A 25,858-nucleotide genomic window follows, 5' to 3' on the forward strand; every position below is an offset into this window, starting at 1 on the left:
AACAGTAAAGAACAATGATAAATCTGCGAAGCATCTCACAACATGGATGAATCCGGAGGGCATTACACTGAATGAAATAAGTCAATCTGTATGAGACTACTACTATAAAAACCTATGAAAAGGTTTACACACAAAAAGAAACATTCTTTGATGATTACAAGGGAGGGGAGGGGATGGAAAAACACGAAATAGACAGTAGAGAAGTGGTAACTTTGGTGAAGGGTAAGACAGTACACAGTACTGGGAAAGCCAGCACAGCTTGTCCAAGGTAAGGTCATGGAAGCTCTTGGGAGAAAAAGAGAGAAAGAAAGAAGGGAAAAAACCCCACAGAAGCTAAGAAGTTGAAACAAAGGAGCAGAACAGTTTTACAGATCATAATATTTTTGGATTTTACATTGTATTTTATGACTCCAGATATTATTAGGGTTTTCTGGGTCCAAGTGATCAGCTGTATCTGTTTAAGATTTATTATTAGAAAGTCAGTGTATAATAGATACATTTTTAAGGGCTCCTTTTCAAAATGACAGCATAGCCAAAACATACACTGTAAGACGGACACTCGCCCACAGTCATGCTTTTTGTCGCCTTTTATTCTCCAAGTTCAAAGAGCAGTGACAAGCAGAATCAGCAGTTAGAAAGACTGTATTGTTGGTTGCCATAGACTCGATTCTGACTGATGTTGACCTTTTGGAAGTAGATCACCAGGCTTGTCTTTCGAGGTGCCTCTGAGTGGGTTTGAACCATTAACTTTTTGACTAGTAGTGGAGCGCTTAACCGTTTACACCATCCAGGGACTCGGCAAAAAGACTGTAGGTGCTTACTTAGTCAAGCAGATTGGTACAGTCTGGGATGGTTATGTAAAGCAGCCCTTTTGGCCTGATGACATGGATGCCTAGTGTTATTCCTTAAGGAGGATTCTTGACAAATATCAAGAAAAGTTTTTGCTTCCCCCCCAATCACTTTGTAAGGAGGAGCTGCTTGTCATTGCCAGCGTTTTGACGTCAGTGTGGTTGGGGTGGGGAATGTGCTAGCAGTGAGAACTCTGAGAGGTTGGGGCAGCGGCTGCTGTGGCATGCTTGGCTGGCCATGTTCCTTACCCAGGCTGGGAATTTCATCTGCCTGGCAGGGTGGAGCAGCCATCATTGGCTTGGAGACCCACCAGATAAGGCTTAGAGGTGGACAGACAAATTCTGATATCTCAGATATATCACCTACTCTGTGTAGGTGCCAATAAAATAGAATTTCAGGAATGATGTTTACCAAAGAGAATTGTATTCTTGAATAGTTAGCATATTTTTCATTCATTAAACTTAAGTGTTTACTCTGTGCTAGGTGCTGCCCAGGCAACTGTCGGCTACACAGTCCCTGTTCCCAGGGAGCTCCCAGCCTTGTGGGAGACACAGACAGGTAATGAGTTATGACAGCAGGTAGTAAGTGCTAAGACGGTGCAGAACACAGAATGAGCTCACAGGAGGGGCATCCTTATCGCCAAGATGTGGAAGGAAAGAAGGAGGGAAGGAAGGAGGTAGAGGTTCTGGAAAGGCTTCCCCAGAGCAGGAGGAGTTGGCATCCCCGCTGAGTCCCAGAGGATGAAGAGAAGTTAGCCAGTTAGAGGGGCTGCTAAGAGCAGACATGAGGATGGGAGAGGGGATGGGCAGGTAGATCATTGCGGCTGATTCAAGGGAAGGGGGAAGAAGTTCAGGCAGAAGAGCTAGGGGATTAGTAAATGACCTGGGTAGGCCGCCAGGATCAGAAGCACAGGCTTGCAGTGCACAGCCTCACCTCAGGGGGTGCCATAACCATTGAAGACACTGCAGATTTATGTATTTGTTATGATGGTTTTACAGCAGGTGGCAAGAAGGTATCTTGAGGAAGGGACACTGTTTTCTAATTTGCACAAAGGTGCTGCATGGGCTTCTGGCAGCCCAGAAGATTTTGAAGGGTTTACTATGTCACACATGCCGAGGACTTTGGATTGTGTCCTGATGGCAGTGGGACACCTTTGAGGGATTTAAAACTGGGAAGTGATATGAAAAGATTGGAGTTTTAGGAAGATCACTCTTGACACCAGTGTGGAGGATGAATCGGAAGAGGGGAGACTGGAGGCAGATAGTTTGTTAGGAGGTCCTCAAAATAATCCAGGCAAACAAGGACGAGGTCCTGAAGGAAGGCCCTGGAACTCTCAGAGGAGGACTCCAGGGACTTTCCTGAGATAAAGTCACTTTGATCTGGTGATGAGGTGTGGGGAGGTGAAGGTGAGGGAGACGTGAGGAGCCTTTGAAGGTTTCTGGCTCCATCACTGTGTGGGGCTACTTATTAGATAAGGAAGAGGGAACGTTGAAAAGTGCATTTCAGAAACAGTTTTAAAAAAATGTGTAGGCACTAGAGGTTTTCTTTCTGTTTACAGATGGTTGTAAATCAAGATTCTCTGGAACTCAATGCCCAGGAAGAGTCCAAGTTAATAACTGAAGCCCAATGCTTGGATTAGTGCCAAGACTGTAGTTCAGAGTAAACCTTTCCCTCTCCCCGTGGCTTTCTCAGCTGGCCAGTGCCATGGCTTTGAGGCCTTGTGTAGTGGTGGTGCGGGAAGGACAGGGCAGAGCTTATGCCTACCTGAGTTCAAGGCTGCTGTTGTGAGGAATGTGTCCTTGGACACTTTTGATACCTTTTTGTGCTTGATTTAAGTATGAACAAGTTAGAGATTATGCAAAGGCTGTCAGATTGTTCTGATCTACCATGATCACTTTTTCTTAATTATTATATTAGAAAAAAATAATTACACAAACTTGTTGTTAGCCTTTTATCTGAAAGGTTAAGGCTTTAGCACAAAGGAGAAGGGGTGGGGTTTAGCAAATTTTTTATATTAAGTCTATTAGTTTAAGCTGTGTTGAAAATCTTTCCAAAATGCCTAAGACTTTCCTTGCATAATAAGTAGGATGAACTCAGTAGAATCTTTTGAGTCTTTCAGGACGTTCCCTGTGGTAACATGTTGCACATTTAGATGCTAATGTAGTTGATACAAATGTAGATATTTAAAATATGAGTGATTGGTTTGAATATATATACTCATCTAGGACATACCCTGAAAGTTGCTTTTAAAATCAGTTATGAGCTTGTATTCTTCCTGTAATAGAAAGAGCATGGGCTTGGAAATCAGGCAAAGCTGGATGCAAATCCTGACTCTACAGTCCTGGCTATGTGACCTTGGGCAAGTTAATTAACCTTTCTGAGCATCGTTTGCCTCAACTATAATGTGTGTGTCTATCTTACAGGGCTCTGGCTTGACTTCATTATTTACTGATGCATAATAATGAAGTCAAGCAAGAGCCCTGCGTTGTTTTTGAAATTCTGGTAAGATACATAAAACATAAAATTTGCTATTTTTACCACTTTTTACAAATTTTATTGTGTTTTAGGTGAAAGTTTACAGTGCAGATTAGTTTCTCATTCAAAATTTTATGCACAGACTGTTTTGTGACAAAGGTTGCAATCCCTGCAATGTGTCAGCACTCTCCCCCTTTCCACCCAGGTTCCCCGTGTCCATTCGTCCAGTTTTCCTCTCCCTTCCTGCCTTCTTCTCTTTGCTTTTGAACAGATGTTGCCCATTTGGTCTTCTGTACTTGACTGAACTAAGAAGCATGTTCCCCACATGTGTTACTGTTTGTTTAATAGGCCTGTCGAATCTTTGGCTGAAAGGTGGACTTTGGGAGGTTTCAGTTCTGAGTTAGCTGAGTGTCAGGTGGCCATAGTCTCAGGTTCCTCTAGTCTCTGTCAGACCAGTAAGTCTGGTCTGTTTTTCTGAATGTGAATTTTGTTCTACACTTTTCTCCCTCTCTGTCCAGGACCCTCTGTTGTGATCCCTGTCAGAGCCGTTGGTGGTGGTAGCTGGGCCCCATCTAGTTCTTCTGGGCTCAGGTTGGTGGAGGCTATGGTTCATGTGGTCCGTTAGTCCCTGCGACTAATATTTTCCTTGTGTCTTTTTTTTTTTTAAATCTCCAGACAGGATGGGGCCAATACATTTATCTTAGATTTACGCTTGCAAGTTTTTAAGACCCCAGATGCTACTCATCAGAGTAGGATGTCGAATATTTTCTTCATGAACTGTGTTATGCCAATTGACCTAGATGTCCCCTGAGACCATGGTCCCCAGCACTCAGCCCCAGTAACTTGGTCCCTCAGGTGTTTGGATGTGTCTAGGAAGCTTCCATGACTTTGCCTTGGTCAACTTGTGCTGACTTCTCCTGTATTGTGTGTTGTCTTTCCCTTCACCAGAGTTAACACTTGTCTGCTATCTATAGTGATTTCTCCTCCCAACACCTCACCTCCCTTGTAACTGTCAAAAAAAGTATTATTTTTCTGTGTGTAAACCTTTTCTTGGATTTTTATAATAATGGTCTCATACAATGTTGGTCCTTTTGTGATTGACTTATTTCACTCAACATAGTGCCCTCCAGATTCATCCATGTTGTGAGATGTTTTGTGATTCATCATTGCTCTTTATCATTCTGCAGTATTCCATTGTGTGTATGTACCATAATTTGTTTATCCATTCACCTGTTGATGGGCAGTTACGTTGTTTCTGTCTTTTTGCTATTGTGAATAACGCTGCAATGAGCATAGGTATGTATATGTCTATTTGTGTGACGGCTCTTATTTCTCTAGGATCTATTCCTAGGAGTGGGATTGCTGGATCATATGGTATTTCTGTTTCTAGCTTTTCAAGGAGATGCTATATCCCTTTCCATAGTGGTTGTACCATTTTACATTCCCACTAGCAATGCATAAGAATTCCTATATCCCCACAACGTCTCCAACATTTATTATTTTCTGTTTTTTCTTGATTTGTGCCGGTAATGTTGGGGTAAGATGGTATCTCATTGTAGTTGTGATTTGCATTTCTTTAATGGCTAATGATCACGATCATTTCCTCATGTGTCTGTTAGCTGCCTGAATGTCTTCTTTGGTGAAGTGTCTGTTCATATCCTGTTCCCATTTTTAATTGGATTATTTGTCTTTTTGTTGTTGAGGTGTTGAAGTATTTTATAGATTTTAGAGATTAGACCCTTGTCAGATATGTTGTAGCCAATTTTTTTTTCCCAATCCGTAGGTTCTCTTTTTACTCTCTTTGTGAAGTCCGTTGATGAGCCAAAGTGTTTAGTTTTTAGGAGTTCCCGGTTATCTAGTTTATCTTCTGGTGTTTGTGCATTGTTAGTTATTGTTTGTATTGTATTTATGCCACGTATTAGGACCCCTAGTGTTGTCCATATTTTTTCTTCCATGGTCTTTATCATTTAGGTTTTATATTTAGGTCTTTGATCCATTTTGAGTTAGTTTTTGTATATGGTGTGAGGTATGGATCCTGTTTTATTTTTTTTACAGATGGACATCCACTTTAGCCAGCACCATTTGTTAAAAAGACTGTCTTTTCCTTATTTAACAAACTTTTGTCCCTTGTCCAAAGACCAGCTGACCTATTGGTGGATGGATTTATGTCTGGGTTCTTGATTCTGTTCTGTTGGTCTACGTGTCTGTCATTGTACCAGTACCAGGCTCTTTTGAATGCCATGGCTGTATAGTAGATTCTGAGATCAGGTAGTGTGAGACCTTCTACTTTGTTCTTTTTCTTCAGTAATGCTTTGCTTATGTGGATCCTCATTCCTTTCCATATAAAGTTGGTGATTAGTTTTTCCATTTCATTAAAGAATGCTATTGGTATTTGGATCAGGATTGCATTATATCTGTAGATCATTTTGGGTAGAATTGACATTTTCATAGTGTTGATTCTTCTTATCCATGAGCATGGTATGCTTTTCCATTTATATAGTCTGTTTTGGTTACTTGCAGTAGTGTTTTGTATTTTTCTTTGTATAGGTCTTTTACGTCCCTGGTTAGATTTATTCCTAAGTATTTTATCTTTTTAGGGGCTATTATAAATGGTATTGTTTTCCTGATTTCCTTTTCGAAGTTCTCTTTGTTAGTATATAGGAATCCAACTGATTTTTTTTTATGTTTATTTTGTATCCTGCTTCTCTGCTGAATCTTTCTGTTAGTTCCAGTAGTTTTCTTGTGGAATCTTTGGAGTTCTCTATGTATAGTATTATATCATCTGTGAATATGGATAGTTTTACTTCTTCGTTTCCAATTTGGATGCCCTTTATTTATTTTTCTTGTGTTATTGCTCTAGCTACGACTTTCAGCACAGTGTTAAATAGGAGTGATGATGAATGGCATCCTTATCTTGTTCCCGTTCTCAAAGGGAATGCTTTCAGCCTCTCTCCATTGAGAATGATGTTGGCTATTGGTTTTGTCTAGATACCCTTTATTATGTTGAGGAATTTCCCTTCTATTCCTATTTTATTGAGAGTTTTTATCAGAAACGTGTGTTGGACTTTATCAAATGCCTTTTCTGCATTGATTGAAATGATCATGTGATTTATTGTAACCGTTTTAAAGTGACAATTCAGTGACATTAATTAATTCAAAATGTTCTGCAACCTTCACCATTATTTCCAAAACTTTTCATCACCCCAAACAGAAATTTAGTACCCATTAAGCAATAATTTCCCATTCTCCTGAACTGCCCTATCCTCAGTCACCTGGTAACCACTAGTAAACTTTGGTCTCTATGCATTTGCCTATTCTAGATATTTCATATAAGTGGGATCATACAATATTTGTCCTTTTTTTTCTGACTTCACTCAGCATAATGTTTTCAAGGTTCAGTTATGTTGTAACATATCAGAACTTCATTTCTCTTTATGGCTTAATAATACAAGAGCCTTGGATTTTTGAGACGTGTGTATCGAGAACTACTGTGTGCTGGGCACTGTGATGGCACTGGGGGGTCCTGTGGTGAACTGTCGCTCTGTTTTTAGTCTACTGGGTGTTTCACTTATCTGTTGCTGTGTAATAAATCACTCAAAACTTCATGTCTTAAAACAGCAAGGATTATTTCTCACAATGGAGTAGGTTGGCTGGGTGGTTCTTCCACTGGTCTCACTGGAGGGTTGGCTGGGGCTGGGCTCAGCTGGGACAGCTGAGCATCTCTCTCTATGTGGGCTTCTGTCCTCGAAGAGGGCAGACCGGGTTCCTCACATGGTGGTGTCAGGGTTCCCAGAGGGCAAGAGTGGAGACTGCAAAGCATCTTGCACCCTGGGCTCAGAAGTCACACAACAGTGATTTCAGTTTATCCCATTGACCCAAGTAAGTCACTAGACCAGCCCAGATTCCAGGGGTGGGGAAACCGAGTGCACCTCTGGGTATTAGGAGTGGCAGGGAATGTGTGGGCACATTTAGTCTACTGCAGTGGGGAGTCAAAAAATCAATACAGGTAAATAAGCAAATAAGTGATTAAAAAGTCACTTCATATGTTTGTGAAGGACAAATGCAGCTGAGATAGAGACTAAGGAGAGGAAGAGGGTAGGTCTTCTTATACAGATCAATCAGGAAAGACCTTCCTGAGGAGTTGACATTTGAACTGAGCCCAGAGGACGAGACAGGGCCTGCCACGCCAAGGACCAGGGAGGGCATTCCCACAGTGGGAACAGCCTGAGCAGAGGTCCTCAGATGGGAAAGCACTTGTTTGAGGGATTAGAAGCTGCCTGGCTGCTGGAAAGTGCCTGGAAGTTTAATTGAGATAATCTGAGCGATGCCCTAAAAACCATGGCTGACATGTAACAGGGCTGAATTTATATTAGTTTCTTTTCTTCTAGAAAATGAAAGATAAAAATATGTTTATGTCAAGATGAGACAGGAATCCACTTCATTAGATGAATGAATCTAATTCATTAGATGGGAATCTAATATGAATTTTTCTGTATAAGGCTCAATTTGGAAAAAAAAATGTTTTTATAGGGGTAGATGTTGAAAGATTATAGCTGTTTTGCAAACAAACACCCACCCCTAGATGTTTCTTAATGGTATCTCTGACTTTTCCTGAATATTGTTTGATTTCCCTTTAAGATAGTCTCCTGGGTGAAGAATGTTTACAAGCCAGAGATTATTCCTAGTCTATGTCCCCTAGTTCTACTGGGGAAGGGAGGGATTCACAAAGGAATGAAGAGTAGAGATCTTCTCTGAAAGTTTTTTCTCCTTTGCAGGTTGTGAATGTGACTTGGACGGTGTTCTTCCTGAAATATGTGATGCCCGTGGAAGGTGTCTCTGCCGCCCTGGGGTGGAGGGCTCTCGATGTGATACCTGTCGCTTAGGTTTCTACTCATTCCCTATATGCCAAGGTAAGCGGGCAAAACATAGTTGTTAGCTGCTATTGAGTTTGCTCCGACTCATGGCGACCCCATACACAGTAATGAAATGTTGTCCTGTCCTACAGCATCCCCATGATTGGTTGCGGATTGGACTGTTGTGATCATAGGAATTTCATTGGCTGATTTTCAGAAGTAGATTGCCAGACCTTTCTTCCTAGTCTGTCTTAGTCTGGAAGCTCCACTGAAACCTGCTTAGCGTCATAGCTACATGTAAGCCTCCACTAACAGATGGGTGGTGGCTGCACATGAGGTGCACTGGTAGGAAATCAAACCCAAGTCTCCCTCCTGGAAGCCAGGAATTCTACCACTGAACCACAAATGCCCCAGGTAAAACATAGCATACTGATAATTAGTCCTTCAAGATAAATTCCCTCCTGAGGAATTGGAGAGGACCTTTCTGGCAGAGCTGTGTGACCTGCAGTTTAATAATTAGCCCTTAGCTTATGTTTGTGTAGCTCCCCTCCTAGCTGGACCGTGTCAACCTCCCTTCCTTTGCCTTCCATTCCTACCCTTCCTGCTCCCTGATAGTTAAGCTCATAAGCTCTGGCTCAGCTTTCCAGGTTCCAGTCCTGGCTTGGAGAGGAGCTGGTATCTGAACACTTTAGGAGCCTACCAGGTGTATATGAGAAGGAGCATGGCATCTTGGGGGAGGGAGCAGCATATACAAATCCACAAAGACACAAAGCCTCTCTGTCTGCTTTATTTCTCATCCTAATATAAGCCCCTGAAACAAATGGAGAGAGGGGAGGGGGAAGTGTCTGGCCCATTCCCTACAGCATAATAGATATGCAGTAAACATTTGGTGAATGAACAAATTTTCCCAAGTTCTCCCCGTCTCCTCCCGACTGGCTGCCATTTTTTCTTTCCTCAGCTGCTAATGGAAAAGGAGGGAGAAGAGGAAGAGATGCTTATCAGTCAGGACTCACTGTAGGAAATAAACACCACTCCAGTATTATAAACAGAAAAGGACTTACTGTCAGTAATTAGGTGTAAGTTGTTAAGGGCTGGAGCCAGCGGACTCTAGGCTGACTTCCAAGGAAGCCTTCAAGAGAACTGCAGCATTTTCAGAACAGACTGCTGTGGCTGCAGCCCAAGGATAGGAAGACCTGCTGCTGCCTCCATGACCATCTCTGGGCACCCAGGAAGCTAGAGACAAAGGTGCAGCTGCAGAAATGGTCAGCAAGGAGCAGGGAGGCAGCCTCCCCCTTACTTGCTAACACCAATTTGCAAAACCCAGTTGGCATCCAGAACCCAGCTCCAAGAGAATCAGTGAAGTGTTGTTTTTAGCTTTCCAACCTCTGTAGACAAGAGGAGGTTAGAAGAGGTATTGGGCAAACCCATCCACAAGATCAGCCACACTAAGGAACTGTGAGTGTGGGATGGGAGCAGGAAAAACACATCCCTTAGGTGGATGAAAAAGGAATGAAGAGCAAGGGCCACACAAGCTGTTAACTTGGTCAGTTGTTTAACCCCTCTGCTCCTCAGTTTTCTTCTCTGCTAAACAGGGATGTAGTAATAGCATTCACCTCAGAACATTGTTTTGAGGGTCACATGTGTACTGACACATAAAGCTCTTAGAGCCTAGCAAGCACTTGGTTCTACCTTAGTTATTGTTAGTTTACCGCTGTTCTTCTGTCCCATACTTCCTTCTACCTCGTTTTACAATTCTGTAACACAATCCCAGTTCATCTCCCTGTTCGCTTAGATGTCTGAATGCCAAATCCTTCCTTTCACCTGACCCACTGGTGTGCCCTGTTCATGGACCTCTCTCCTCTGCCCCCATTTCTCAGCCTTAGCCTCTCTGGAGCCATAGAATCTCATAAGTCTCTGCCCAGGGTTTTGGTTACTTGCCAGGTGGAGGGTAAGGACAAGAAAGGGGTATCTTTTCTTTCTCTGCCTTGACTGTAATAAGAGAAATGCAGTATCAAAGTTGGAATTTCTAATGCATTTTCTTTGAAAACATCAGTACAGGCTACATCCTCTCAGCAGTGACCAGAGAGGGAAAATCCAAGCTTGTAGTCCCTGCCTGTGCATGGGGTCAAAAAAAAAAAAATCTTTTTGAATTGCTATGACAGCCTCCAAGCCACACACAGCCAGTGGTAAAGAGTAAAAATTTAACTGGCCAAGGAGGCTTAAGTACAACCTTCCACCAATAAGGGTCTTGTACTGACCCAGGAATGACCCTGAAATAGCCAAGATAAAAGATAAAAACAATAGGAAAAATATGAGCAGGAACATCAGAGGCTGAACATTGCAGGGGAAATGAGCTTTACAGAATTAGTTCACCCAAGTCACTAAAGAAATAAACAAATTACCGAATGAATTAATAACAACAACCCCAGAAAGAGGTTATCAGTTGCCAGAGTTGCTGCAATGTATTATGTAAAATGTCCAGATTTCAACTAAAAAGAACGACACATGCAAAGAAATAGAAGTATGACCCATATACAGGAAAAAAAAAAAAAAAAGCAGGTAATAGAGAATATGCAGTCTGAAGAACAGAGTAAAAAAAGAATCAAGCTAAATGAATAGAGACTGAGAGAGATATGGGATATCATTGCGTACACCAACATATGCATAATGGGAATACCAGAAGGAGAGCAAAAAGAGAAAAGATAGAAAAAATAGTCCAAGAAATAATGGCTGAAACTTCCCAAATTTGATAAAAAACAATCTGTACACCCAAGAACTCCAAGAAGGGTAAGTACAAAGAGACCCACACTGCGAGCAGACTCACCTTACAGAAAATACTAAAGGAAGTTCTTCAGGCTGAAAACAAATGAGACCAGACAGTAATTTGAACTAGTATGAAAAAACAAAGAGTGTTGGTAATGGTAATTATTTAGGTAACTACAGAAGATGTTCAACCATTTTGGGAGGTCGCATAGGATCAGGAACCGATGATACTGAAAAGAGGTCCAAGCCACACTAAAGACATTGACAAAAAACAAGGCTCCAGGATTTGACAGAATACCAATGGAGATGTTTCAACAAACGAATGCAGTGCTGGAAGTGCTCACTCGTCTATGCGAAGAAATTTGGAAGACAGCTACCTGACCAACTGACTGGAAGAGATCCATATTTACCCCTTTTCCAAAGAAAGGTGATCCAACTGAATGCGGAAATTATTGAACAATATCATTAATATCACAGGCAAATAAAATTTTGCTGAAGATCATTCAAAAACAGCTGCAGCAGTATATTGACAAGGAACTGCTAGAAATTCAAGCTGGATTCAGAAGAGGACATGGAATCAAGGATATCATTACTGATGCCAGATGGATCCTGGCTGAAAGCAGAGAATACCGGAAAGATGTTTACCTGTGTTTTATTGACTATGCAAAGGCATTCAACTGTGTGGATCATAACAAATTATGGATAACATTGCAAAGAATGGGGATTCCAGAACATTAAATTGTGCTCATGAGGAACCTGTACATAGATCAGGGGGATACAGAACAAGAGGATACTGCGTGGTTTAAAGTCAGGAAAGGTGTGTGTCAGGGTTGTATCCTTTCACCGTACTTATTCAATCTGTATGCTGAGCAAATAATCAGAGAAGCTGGACTATATGAAGACGAACAGGGCATCAGGATTGGAGGAAGACTCATTAACAACCTGTGATGTGCAGATAACACAGCCTTGCTTGCTGAAAGTGAAGAGGCCTTGAAACACTTACTGATGAAGATCAAAGACCATAGCCTTCAGTATGGATTACACCTCAACATAAAGAAGACCAAAATCCTCACAACTGGGCCAATAAGCAACATCTGATAAATGGAGAAAAGATTGAAATTGTCAAGGATTTCATTTTCCTTGGATCCGCAATCAATACCCATGGAAGCAGCAGTCAAGGGATCAAACGACACATTGTGTTGGGCAAATCTGATGCAAAAGACCTCTTTAAAATGTTAAACAAACATGTCACTTCAAGGACAAAGGTGCACCTGACCCAAGCCATGGTATTTTTCAATCGCCTCATATTCATGCAAAAGCTGGACAATGAATAAGGAAGACAAAGAAAAATTGACACCTTTAAATTATGGTGTTGGTGAAAAATATTGAATATACCATGGACTGCGAAGAGAACGAACAAATCTGTCTTGGAAGAAGTACAGCCAAAATGCTCCTTAGAAGCTAGGATGATGAGACTTCATCTCACGTACTTTGGATGTGTTATCAGGAGGAACCAGTTCCTGGAGAAGGACATCATGCTTGGTATAGTAGAAGGTCAGTGAAAAAGAGGAAGACCCTCAACGAGATGAATTAACACAGTGTGTGCAACAATGGGCTTAAACGTAACGATTGTGAGGATGGCGCAGGACTGGTCAGTGTTTTGTTCTGTTGTACATAGGCTCGCTATGAGTTGGAACTGACTCGATGGCACCTAACAACAACACAAAAGACAGTATAATTGCATATTTATTCTTCTTTCTTCTTCACTGATTTTTGAAAGAAATTGCATAAAGCAGTACACACACACATACCATTGCATTATAGGGCCTATAACATACAGAACTGTAATATATTTGATGATAAAAGCACAAAGGACATGAGTGACAACAAAGCTGTATTGCAATAAGGAAATGACATTTGATGGTAACTCAAATCCTCAGGAAGAAACGAAAGGATAAATAAGAAGGTTTATATTAAATACTCTATAAATATACTTTCTCTCCTTTCTTCTACTAAGAAGACTTGTTGTTAGGTACCGTCGAGTCAGTTCTGACTCATAGTGATCCTAGGTGCAATAGAATGAAACATGGCCTGGTCCTGTGCCATCCTAACAATCGTTGCTATGTTTGAGCCCATTGTTGCAGCCACTGTGTCAAACCATCTCACTGAGGGTCTTCCTCTTTTTCATTGACCGTCTACTTTACCAAGCATGATATCCTTCTGCAGGGACTGGTCCCTCCTGATAACATGTCCAAAGTATGTGAGATGAAGTCTCGTCATCCAATGAGGAAGACTCATTAACAACCTGCGATATGCAGATGACAACCTTGCTTGCTGAAAGTAAAGAAGAATTGAAGCACTTACTGATGAAGATCAAAGACTGCAGCCTTCAGTATGGATTACACCTCAACATAAAGAAAACAAAAATCCTCACAATTGGACCAATAAGCAACATCATCATAAACAGAGAAAAGATTGAAGTTGTCAAGGATTTCATTTTGCTTGTATCCACAATCAGTGACCATGGAAGTAGCAGCCAAGTAATCAAATGATTGGACAAATCTGCTGCAAAAGACCTCTTTAAAGTGCTAAAAAGCAAAGAAGTCACTTTGAGGACTAACGTGCCCTGACCTAAGCTGTGGTGTTTGCAGTCGCCTCATATGTGTGCGAAAGCTGGACTATGAATAAGGACGAGCAAAGAAGAACTCATGTTTTTGAATTACGGTGTTGGCGAAGAATATTGAATATACCATGGGCTGCCAGAAGAACAAACAAGCCTGTCTTGGAAGAAGCACAGCCAGAATGCTCTTAGAAGCAAGAATGGCAAGACTTTGTCTCACATACTTTGGACATGTTATCAGGAGGGATCAGTTCCTGGAGAAGTACATCATGCTTGGTAGAGTAGAGGGTCAGTGAGAAAGAGGAAGCCCTTGATGAGATGGATTAACACAGTGGCTGCAACAATGTTGCTCAAACATAGCAACATTTATGAAGATGGCACAGGATGGGCAGTGTTTTGTTGTGTTGTATGTTGGGTTGCTATGAGTCGGAACCAACCCGATGGCACCTAACAACAACGAGAACAGACTAGTGTTAAAGTAAAGTAGAATAGACTATGAATTATTAGAATGAATCACAAGTAGTAATGGTAAGAGATGTTGTATACAATTCTTGTTTACAGTTATACGTGTCTTAATAAATGTCTCCGTTTGTAACTATTATCTACTAATCTGTGTGCATGTGTGTTCGTGTGCATATTTATCGGGTTGCAATGTAAAATGTATTTATTACTCTGGTTGTTAACTAAAAAATTTGAAAGCTGTTGTGTGAAAGGACTCTGGAGGATTTTGTTTGTGCTTTTGAGTAGTTTGTCAGTTTTCTTTTACTCTGCTCCTTGGTCTTGTGCCTTCAGACTCTCAAATGGTTACAGCCGCAGTCATGAAACATTTGCGTGAAGTGAATTTGCTATCTCTCTTTCAGCTGGAAGCTGTTGCTCAATAAATTACATCAATAGTTTGACAAATCCATTTCACTGTGAAGCTATTCCTGTGTCAGAATACACTGGATAATTCCTTACCAGACTTGTTTGAGGGACAAGAAACCACTCTGCCTTATCTTTTACACATTGTCTGTGAGGAGTAAGGACCAGTGAAATAAGCTTAAGGAACTAGTTTAGAGATGCATACTCTGTTTTATCTTTAACCCATTGTCTTATTTTTACTCTTCTGCCTTAAACTCAGTAAAGAAAAAGGAGAGTATAAATTTTAATGTCCTAACTGAAAGGTCAGCATTTCAAAACCACTAGCCACTCTGCCGGAGAAAGATTCACAGTCTGCTTCCATAAAGTTTTACAACCTTAGAAATCGTATGAGGTAGTTCTACCCTACTTATAGGGTCCCTATGAGTTGGAATCACTTCGATGGCAATGGGTTTGTTTGTTTTTTTGGTTTATCATCTTTTTATCACTGACTCAAAAGCCTGGAAACACCAGTCTAATCTTACCAACAAGCTGCATAGCAGTGTAAGCGGCAGATACAGTTTCTTTAAAAAAAAAGGATTTGATGAATTTAATAAATAGATTGAGGTTTGTGGGGAAAAATAAAATAATTGGGAATTTGCAAATGTGTGTGATGATCTTTTTAATTAGAGTCACTCTTTCAAATGAGAATCATCTGAGGTTCTTGATATGAATATCAGAGAAAAATTTTCTTGAATTTAAAAGCAAATGCAAGGCAAATAATTAAAAGCCACTTATGTCCTTCTTTTTGAAGATGTTAAAATTGAAGTATTGGCCCTAAGATATGATAGCTGCAAAATTCCAGGGCCAAGTCACCATATGCAAATTCTCAAGAAATGTCTGGAGACCTGTTTACAACACATTAGCCTCTCGCACTCAAAGGAATATAGAAAGGTTAGGAGATTGATGGAGAGAGGACTTGGGCAGGTGAATGTCTCTGAAGAAAACTGTGCTGTGAACCCCTTAGCCATCCCCAAGGGGGAGGGTAAGTGCTAACCCCCTCATCTCAAACCTAATGAGGGGGGCTTTCATGGGATGCCTCAAGAGGGGCAGGTGTGCCTGGGGCCAGACATCAGGTTGGAAAATCCAAAGGCTGAGATGGGAAGATTCCTGCTGGGGGCAGGACAGGGAGAGTATGGCTGTGCTGGGAATGGCCTGTACTTACAGAGTGTGTGGGGTCAGAGGCGTGTGGGTGTTTCTATGGTCAGATATGGGAGAGTGTAGGTGGGGTGTCTTGAATCCTGTCCAGTGGGTCTGCCTAGAGGCACCAGGAGACCTCATAAAAAGAAGCTGAAGCTTCTGTCCAGATCCCTAGGGGCTGAGAAAGTTGTGGGCTGAGGAAGTAGTCAACAAGCAATGGGGCATATAGAAGCATCCATCACCCGGGGTCAAAGGAATGGCAGGAGAGAGGTGCTGTCATAGTCATCTAGTGCTGCTATAACAGAAATACCGCTAGTGGATGGCTTTAACAAAGAGAAGTTTATTTCCTCACAGTAAAGTAGGCTAAAAGTCCACATTCAGGGCATCAGCTCCAGGGGAAGGCTTTCTCTCTCTGTCAGCCTTCTCGTCAGTCTCCCCCCGGACTAGGAGTTTCTCCGTACAGGGACCCCGGGTCCAAAGGACACGCTCTGCTCTTGGCACTGCTTTCTTGGTGGTATGAGGTCCCCAACTCTCTGCTTCCCTTTCCTTTCATCTCTTGTAAGATAAAAGGTGGTACAGGCCACACCCCAAGCAAACTCCCTTTCAACTGATTGGCTACTCACAGCAGATTCAGTCATGGGAGTGATCACATATAAACACTGAGAATCATGGCCCAGCCAAGTTGACATACAATCTTAACCATCACAGGTGCCCAGCAGGAAACCCCCAAGAGACCCTGGAAAACACTCTTGGAAAATGGGTCAGCTTCAGACCTTCAGGCCTCTGCCAGGTCCAGGAGTGGTGGGATCACTCACTGCAGTACTGGTCCAAGAAGAACAATCCTTTCTCCTTACCGCTTCTTCCTCCACTCCCTGGCTCAGGGGCAGATGTGAATTTGAAGGTAGCAGTGAAGAAAGAAGGTCCAGCCCCACACCACCACCACCCTCACCACCACCACCACCACCTTCTCTACCACCACCATCACCATCATCTACCCCTCCAGCTGTAGGCTTTTGGCCTGAATTAGGTCTGAGCTGGGGAGGGGACAATTTAACCTTAAACTGGGTTTTCAACTTAAAGGTTGCTGTGTTATCTAAGAGTGTACTGAAAAGTCCTGACTTTACTAGTGCTTTCATCCAGGTGCAGGAGGACAGTCTCCCCCAGTGAATAAAGTTTGAAGGAGCCATGGGATTTAGTTCACACAGGAGTTGTGTTTGTTCAGTACACTAGTTGTATCATGGTTGCAGCTCTGTGTGGCTTAGTTTACCATGGCTTCCTTAAAGGGAATCCGTAATTGTGATATGCTTCTAGGAGCCTTGGTTATTTTACATACCCTGTCTATTAGAACATGGGGCCCTCGTGGCGCAGTGGATTAAGTGTTTAGCTGGTAACCAAAAAGTCAGCAGTTCAAATCCACCAGCCGCTCCTTGGCAGCCCTATGGGGGCAATTCTGCCCCATCCTGTAGGGATGCTATGATTGGGAATTGACTTGACAGCAACTGGTTTGGTTTTTCATTAGAATGTAGACTTCTATAATAAACCCAAAACACTGACCATGTTTTCCTCTTTTAAAAAAATCACTATAATTCTTTTAACTTAAGCAGAGTATTGTTCCATCAAGCTGAAGTTTGGTTGTTTTGCAACCTGTTTTATGTGGAGCAAGTGTATGAACCAAGCAGTAAGATCCCCCAGCTCCCTGTTGCCTCTGTAAAGTCAAAACCTACACCCCAAAAATGCACATGAAAATACATGCATTTCACCAGTAAGAGACTGCCACAGGCCACTCTCAACCTCCTTTTTTTGATTTCTTAAATAATTGTACTAAGTTATTTTTTTTCCAAGCAAAATTCATGGCAAATTAGAATTAGGAGTAGGGGACAGAGCAGCAAGAGAGGAAACAGAAAGCACTCGTGAAACTGAGAAAGTTCAGTACTCTGGAGCCATTTAATGAAGGGCCGGTAATCCTACCAAATCAGGCAGTGCTGAGGGCACCGGTATCAGAACAAGTGAACAAGCGTTATAATGATGGTTCTGGGTCATAAAGAGATGGTTACATTATGTCTAATTTAGCAAGAGTACTGTTTTAAAAAGGAGCCCTGGTGGCGCAGTGATTAAAGCACTCAGCTGCTAACAGAAAGATTGGCGGTTCAAACCCACCAGTGGCTCCATGGGAGAAAGATGTGGCAGTCTGCGTCCATAAAGATTACAGCCTTGGAAACCCTACGGGGCAGTTCTACCCTATCATACATGATCATTGTGAGTTGGAATTCCCTTGATGGCATTGAGTTTGTTTTGTTTTTGTTTTTATTTTTTGGACTGTTTTAATTATTTTGGTGATGAAAGAGTCAGTTGAGACTCTTTACAGTTATATGTGACAAAAAATTTGACCTAAACTACTTTACAGCAAAAATAATTTATTGGCTGTAATTGAGAAGCCCAGTCATATTTGGCTTCAGGAACAGCTTCATCTGGAGGCTCAAAAGATGTTGGCAGGATCTGTTTTTCTCTTTTATCTCTACTATCCTCTGTGGGTTTTGTTCTTAGGCCTCATGTGGTAGCAAGCCAGCAGTTCTTGGACATACATCCTTCCAAGTTCAAGCCTAGGGGAAGGGTTTGTTTTCCTCTGAGCAAGTCTGGCTCTGATTGGATTACCTGTCCACTCCTGAGTCAATCACTGTAGCCATGCGATTCAATGCTCTGATTGGCCAAGCCTGAGTCTCCCCACATCCATGGAACAGTGTGGACAGAGGGAGGGGGAAGAGCACTTCCTCCCTGGCAAAATCCGGGTGCCATAACCACAAAGTGGGGTACAAAACTATGTGTCAATAAAATACTCAGCTCTCTGAGAACACTTAAGTTTCCCAAAGTGACTGCCATATTTTATGCAAATAACACACGTGTTTTATGTTTTTTCGCCAACTGTGCCTTTCCCCTCTCCCCCCAGAGGTATTTTTGGGAGGACAGTATGCTAATTTTTTTTACAGGTTGCTGTTAAAAAAAAATTAGCACTGCACAGTTACAAAAATACCTGGGGTGGGGAGGGTGCAGTTTGCACAATACATATAAACGTGCATGTTATTTGCGTAAAGATACAATAATCCTATGAGACATTAGGAAAACCATTGAGGTTTAACTGTAGCATTTTTCTTCATAAGAAAATGATACTTGATATGAAGAGCACTTTAATCAGCTACAGCATTTGAGATAATGCAGTATCTCCCAATTATTAGTCAGGATTAAAAAAAATAAGGATGCATCTTCTCATTTGTATTTGTGGTATGTTAGATGTCCCCCATTCATTCCTCTGCTTCCAAAGGTCAAGCAAAGCCCCCTGACCTCACCTGGCCAGACACCAGGAACAAGGCAGCATGTGAATGGCAAGATATGTTAACAGCCACATGAGAGAGGGGTGGAAGGAAACCAGCAGACTCTCTGCAGGCTCCTGTGGGTGAATGTTTGTGGTCAGCCTCTGCTGGAGTCTGTGGTTCAGAGTCATGGGACTCATGTGCAGGGAGAGGCAGGAAGGGGGGCAGGTAAATGTGCTCTAATTCCACCTCCGTTGGAGTTCCTGGGTGGTGCAAATGGTTAGCAAGCTCAGCTGCTAACTGAAAGGTTGGAGGTTCAAGTTCACCCAGAGGTGCCTCAGAAGGAAGACCTGGAGATCTACTTCTGAAAAATCAGCCATTGAAAAACCGATGGAGCATAGTTCTACTCTGGCACACATGGGGTAGCCATGAGTTGGAATTGACTCGATGGCAACTGGTTTTCTGGTTTTATCCTCTGTTCTAAATGCTAACTGTTGCTTGGCTATCAAACTGCATCAGAAAAAGGAAGGGGAATGAGAAGAGGGAGAGGAAGAAAAGGAGGAAGAGAAAAAGGGAGAGGAAGAAGAGGCTGACAGAAGGAGAAAAAGGCAGGAGTGGGGGAGAGGGAACAGAGGAGAGAGGGGAAGAGGAAGAGAAAGGGGGAAGTGAGGGAAGGGAGGGAAAAAGGAAAGAGTTAAGCCTCCAAATAACCAAGTTAGCCAACTGTGTTCTGTGGTTGAAGATAAAGAGTGGAACCAAACTTTACACATGCATGTGAAATTTAAATACATAGAGACATTTCTCCAATCTGGCCCTCTATGATTTGATTTACACCTATAAGAAAGAAAACTAAAAGGCACATAAGTGAGTCAAAATGAAAATGAGAAGAATACAGCATTGTCCTTGGCGAAGTCTGGAGTACATTAAAGTAATTGGATGCAAAACATAAAGCCAGGACTGCAGCTGGTGAGGAACGTAGAAGGGTTTTAAAACTCCCGAAGAGCCAAGAACCTTTTTTGGCTAGATTACACTAGACCATCCAATGTTGCATTTTGGACCATGTTCATTTGATTCTAAAATTTAATGGGCCAAGCAATAAACTCCTTTTAAAAAAATCGTGAAAGCTGTTAGAAGAAGGTGCACACAGGGAAGGGAGACCCTCACAGAATGTTGGATCATCCCAAACTCTCCTGGAGCCCAGTGGTTCAAATCTGAAACAACCAACTGCAGGGTGCAGCGCTTGCCCCACCAGAACACGGCGGGCAGCGCGTGCCTCCTAGACCTCAGGAAACAGTTCTCAAGCGTCCGACGGGCTTCTCCATGGCTAGTGTGCATTTGTAAGGTGCGCTAAGGCAGGGCTTGGGGTAAACTGCTGTCCTCCTCTTGAATGCCCCTGCCTCCCCCAATGCGTTCTCTCTCCCTCATCCACCCGTTTTAGGGGGTGCTGAGGGACAAGTAGAAAACAAAACAAGCAAAAAACCAGTTGCCATCTATCTAGTTGATGCCAGCTCATGGAGACCCCGTGTGTGTCAGAGTAGAACTGTGCTCCAGAGGGTTTTCAATGGACTGAAGGAACATGGAGGTGCAGCTGCCCCCAAACCTCAACGGCACTGACCTGACTCATGACCCAGAACTCCCCCCATTAGGGTTTGGTGTAGTCTGTGGGTTGTAGGGACAGATCTTTCCTTAGAAAACTCCTATAAATATATTGCCAGCGACAGATAACCTTCACCTGCCTGTTTGCATGTTCTCGTGGGTCAGACAAACCAGCCAAGGGAACAGGACAAATTCCCTTGACTGATGGGCGTGGTACTGGGAAGGTTTCTGACTTTGGGTGCCCCTGAGAGTCCTCCAAGCCTGTCCAAGGGGGAAATAAAGGCCATAGGGCTACAGGGGGAACCGTCTAAAGAGCAGTCCTGTACAATTTCACCTCAGACTGCCCCTTCATTTTATAGTTGTTTTTATGAAGGAGAACATTGAGGTTATCGGTTAGAAGGAGGCTTGGGATTTTCTGTAGATTTAATTTACCTTATGCCCAGTTAACAGAGAGGTAGATTGTGGTAAGTTTTGGGGAACTGACTGATGGCTTTGTGGCTTCGACTAAAGAAGGGGCCAGTCTGCCTTTCCAGCAGAAGAAAAAGGGCTGGAATCATGGGCAGTAAGAGCACCCCTTAATCAATAAGGAGCTCTGTTTACTTGTGGTTTGCATGTTGTCTAAAGAGTGTCGTCTTACTCTATGAGCTTACTTACTGAAGGAAAAGAGGATGACATTATTCTCAGTAATACCTGTCTCATAGTGATGTGGCCAGGTTTAATGAGAATGTTTATCAAGTCCCTATAGAGGGCTGGACCTGTAGGAGGCTCTCAGTAAATGCTCATTCTTTCATCCAAAAATATTTATTCAGTGTGTACCAGGACCAAGTCCCTAGGTTGCACAGAAGGTTTGTGCGCCACTGCTAACCTAAAGGTTGGTGGTTCTAACGCACCCAGAGGTACTGCGGAATAAAAGGCCTGGTGATCTGCTTCCATTAAGATTACAGCCTAGAAAACCCTGTGGAGCACAGTCTGTAACACACAGGGTCACGATGAGTTGGAAGTGACTCAATGGCAGCTAACAACAACAGCATAGACTATACTTGATGCTAGAAGACATTGGGGAACATGACAGACAAGCTGTCTCTTCTCATGTATCTTTATTATCATTGCTTTTTGTACTCCTTGGGAATAAAAGTGTCTTAAACTAGAAACACTGACGAGTCGATAGGAAGACGTAAAATACACCAGAAACTCCAAAGGACCTGGACCAAAACAAAGAGTAGAGTGAAAGACGTTTAAAGCCGTATAGAATTTCCAAGGGTGAGAAAAGGGCAGTCAGTGTTGGGGTTTGGGTTAGGATTTGGCAGCTTTTGCTGATAGTTGGGTTGAAATAATGTGATGCCAGATTAAGTAATTCACAATTTTCCAAAAATGTATGTGTTTTAAGGCTGGGCCTTTGTTTTTCCCTTCAGAGTGCAACTGTGACCCCCGAGGCTCCCTGGACAACGCCTGTGACCCTCAGGGCCAGTGCCTCTGTCACCCCCATTACACCGGCCAGAGCTGCAGCCAGTGTGCCCTGGGCTTCTACGGCTATCCTGACTGTCTTCGTGAGTGGCCACACTTTCCTCTCTGTATTCAGTGTCCTTTAGGGCAGAAATAGCAGAAAAAGTCCAAGAACATTTCCTCAGAAATCTGCCTGATAGGCACAGACTTGATGTTGGCAGACAGGCCTGGTGGTAACGTGGGCCGTGAGAGAACTCTGACCAGAAGTAGATCTAAGTCTTGTCCTGTCATCTGCCGAGAGCTCACTGAGTGATGTTAGATATGGTTCTTAATCTCTTATTTCTAGCTCCTTGGGGTTCAGGGGGCTTCATACTATAGAAGTAATCCTCTAGCCCCCCCTTCTGAATGTGTAGCTCCTCAAGGTTAGGGAATATGTGTGTTTTTCGTCTTTACTTTGATATGACACCTAACCACAGTGCCGTGAACACCGCAGGCCTTCGATAAACGTCTGCTGGAGGATGGATATCACATAGCAGGGTGGAATGGTGGTAGATTCCCTGGGTCTGCCACTAACTAACTGTGTCTCTCTGAACAAGTCACATAGCCATTTGGAGTCCCAGGTAATTTGTAATGGGAAAACTCACTAAGTTCCCTCCCATTGTGATTCCGATGACAAGTCAGGCAGACACTGCCATTATTGTCATCACTTGGCCCCTGGGGCTGGGCCGAGTCCTGTCAGAGAATGAAGAAGTACCTGGTCTCGGCCCCCGGGGCTCAGTGCTCCAAGCCTTAGTGATAGGAGCAGGTACAGATCCGAAGGACACCCCCAAATACATCACTGGAATTGGCACTTTACCATCTGAGGCTTTTCTTTCCCAAGGCCCCAACTAGTGTGGAATTTTTTGAAACCTTGTAAACAAGTTGTATTTCTTGCTGCATTCACTGAATATTAATTTGGAAGTCAGAAATACTAATTCATGGGTCCCCCTTTATGCAGTACGGATAATGCCAAGAACACTTTTCCAAGGGGACTTGGGTAATCACAGTCATAATGTGAGTAAGAGTGAACACTTTCTGAGCACTTCCTCTAGGCCAAGCATCATGCCCAGTCCTGTTCATGCCTTATCACCATGGGTAATTCCCAAACCACCTCACGAGGTAGGTACCATCATCAGCTCCCGTTTCAAAAGAGGAAACTGCGGCTTAAAGAGGTCAGGCCACTTGCCCACAATTGCACAGCTGTTACATGGTGGAGCTGGTGCTTGAGCCCAGATGGGTCTGACTCCAGAGACCACAGCCTTTTGCTACAGACTAATTAAATGTCACTTAACTTCTGAGCTTCACTGAGTAACAGTAAGATTCAATGCGACGGCCACTTCAGTTCCTTTGAGTTCTTAAGGTGTGAACCCCTCCACCTCAGGAGATGAGTCCAGCCACTTCCCTTGCTCACTCGTCCCTGGGAGCAGGGCCCTTGGGATGCAAATGGGAGCAGCACAGAGTAACCCAGCCCTGTGGGAGTTGAGCCATGCAGAGACAGGTAGGACCGGACCCAATGGGAAGGGAGAAGAGAAGGGGTAACTCCAGCCCTGTGGGAGTTGACCCATGCAGAGACAGGTAGGAACCTGACCCAGTGGGAAGGGAGAAGAGAAGGGAGTGGTCAGAATCTGCCCTCTCTGTCCATGCATCTGCTTATTCACCTATTTAGCCAAAGATGATGATAAAGCTTAAGGTGGGAGAAAAGAAACTGAGGTACTTTTCCTATCCACGCCCAACCCAACTGCATTACTTTTTATTTAAAAATTCAGCTACACTGAAAAACAGACAAACCAATTGCCGTCTAGTTGATTCCCACTCATGGTGACCCCGTATGTATCAGAGTAGAACTGTGATTCAGAGGGTTTTCAATGGCTGTAACATTTCAAAATCATCGGCCGTTCTTTCTTCCAAGGCATCTCTGGGAGGGTTCAGACCATCAACCCGGGAGGGTTCAGACCATCAACCCTTAGGTTACTAGCCGGTCACTCAACCATCTACACCACCCAGGGATTCAGCTGTACTAGACCTTGAGAAATAGGTATGACGAGAGATGGATGGGGAAGAAGGGAATCAGTTGTCAGCCCATCTGGACTGGACTGGTTTGCACTTGATCCTCAGTGGGGTGTGGAGTTTCTCTAATGAGCCACCTTGCCTCATTGGCTATTCCCTCAGTGCCCCTCTCATGAGCGCCAAGTGCTGTAAGCAGGAAGCATCCTCCAACCCCCTGGAACATCCCCGGGCCAGGACTCAGGCCGATCTTGTTGAATATGATAGCAACAACAATAACCAGAAAAGGTAGCGTTTGTTGAGTGCTCATTCAAGAATGTCCCCACCTCTTCCAAGTATTATTTAATCCTCACAACAGTCTTATCAAGTAGACACTAGTATCACCTCCACTTACAGAAGGGGAAACTGAGGCTTAGAGCAGTTAAGTGACTTATTTAAGGTTCCAGAGCTACTAGGAGGTGGAGCTGGAACTTGCGTTTGAGCCTCTCTGGCACCATTCCCCACACGTGCTCTTACCCACAATACTCTTCTGTCTCCATTTCCGCTGCCCTGAGCTGAGCTCTCTCCTCCAGCCTGCTGGTGCTCAGCACTTGGCTCCTACCAGACGCCCTGCAGCCCAGTGACAGGGCAGTGTGATTGCCGGCCGGGAGTGACAGGACAGCTGTGCGACAGATGTCTTTCAGAAGCCTATGATTTCCCTCACTGCCAAGGTAGGGAAGCCATCAGAATGCTGGAGGGCTGGTTCATGTCTCAAGTGTGTGTGGTCAGCCTCCCAAAAGTCTCAAATCCCCTACAAGTGACCCTGTGTCATCTGCCTGGCTCCTCTCCTGGTTCAAGTCCATCGAAATGCATATATCAGAGATACATCCCCAAAGGAATCCGGAACTTATTTGTCCCTCCCACCTACTGCCATCAAGTAGATTCTGACTCATAGTGACCCCATAGGGTTTCCAAGGCTGTAAATCTCTATGGAAGCAGACTGCCACATCTTTCTCCCAAAGATCTGTTGGTGGTTTCAAACCAACTTTCCAGTTAGCAGTTGATCGCTTTAACCACTGTGCCACCAGGGCTCCTTTATTTGTCCCTACAGAGAAAAAAAAATTTTTTAAATTCCCATGTGCTATAAATGTGGGTTTCTTGAGTCATGTAAACATTCTCTGGGTACAGCTGTGTGGCAAAGGTGACCCGTTTTAGCTAAACTGAGCACTCGTTGGCCCCTCCCCAAGGCATCTTGTCTTCTTTCTTATTACCAACGTGTGGTGCTGATGTTGGTTGTCCATCATCCGCCGCAGCAGATTCGAACAGGCCCCTCCTGGCAGGCTGAGCAGGACCGTTGCTTTATTCCTGCCCCTTTCTCCTTGCCAGTGGCCTTCTGAGGGACTGTATTGTTACTTGTTAGCGCAAGAGTTGGGGGAAGGGGAGTGGGATGAAGTAGAGTCTACTCAGTTGTGAGGGAGTGAGCCAAGAAGGAGATGCACACCATGTGTGCAGTGACAGGCCACCTTTGGTGCCCACTCCTCCATGAATGGGAGAAAATGAGTCTGCCATGCTTTGTGGCGGAGGGACAAGCAGATTTGATGCACCCAGAATCGCCCTGTGCTCCTGCGTGTGTGCAGCTGCTGATCGCTGATTTCAGAGTACTCTTCTCTGCTGGGAAGAGCTGTTTGAGGAAGCTGACTCATTCTCCTCATCAGGAGCACATGGTTTCCTCGCGCCCCTTGCTGCTCCTGATAGCACTTCCAGGCTAGTGTCCAGAGCCCTCTAGAGACAGGGCCACGGCTCAAGCATGATTTCCCAGGATCTTTCTAACCACAATCATCAAGAGACCAGTTTTCTTGATGGTGGAAATTATAGCCAGCAGCCAGAGGGGACTG

General features: G+C 43.5%; 1 protein-coding gene across 2 annotated transcripts in view; it reads left to right on the forward strand.

Moving 5' to 3' along the window:
* The window catches only part of LAMA3 (laminin subunit alpha 3), a 330,267-nt gene that overhangs the window by 126,215 nt on the left and 178,194 nt on the right, over window positions 1–25,858 (forward strand). For both annotated transcript variants that reach the window (XM_004387926.1, XM_023742062.1), the window contains exons 12-13: window positions 8,100–8,234; window positions 24,557–24,694. In XM_004387926.1, the coding sequence (XP_004387983.1) occupies window positions 8,100–8,234; window positions 24,557–24,694 (273 nt within the window). The remainder of the gene's footprint in view (window positions 1–8,099; window positions 8,235–24,556; window positions 24,695–25,858) is intronic.

This window comes from Trichechus manatus, unplaced genomic scaffold (genome assembly GCF_000243295.1).
Source record: "Trichechus manatus latirostris isolate Lorelei unplaced genomic scaffold, TriManLat1.0 scaffold00199, whole genome shotgun sequence".
Lineage (NCBI taxonomy): Eukaryota > Metazoa > Chordata > Mammalia > Sirenia > Trichechidae > Trichechus > Trichechus manatus.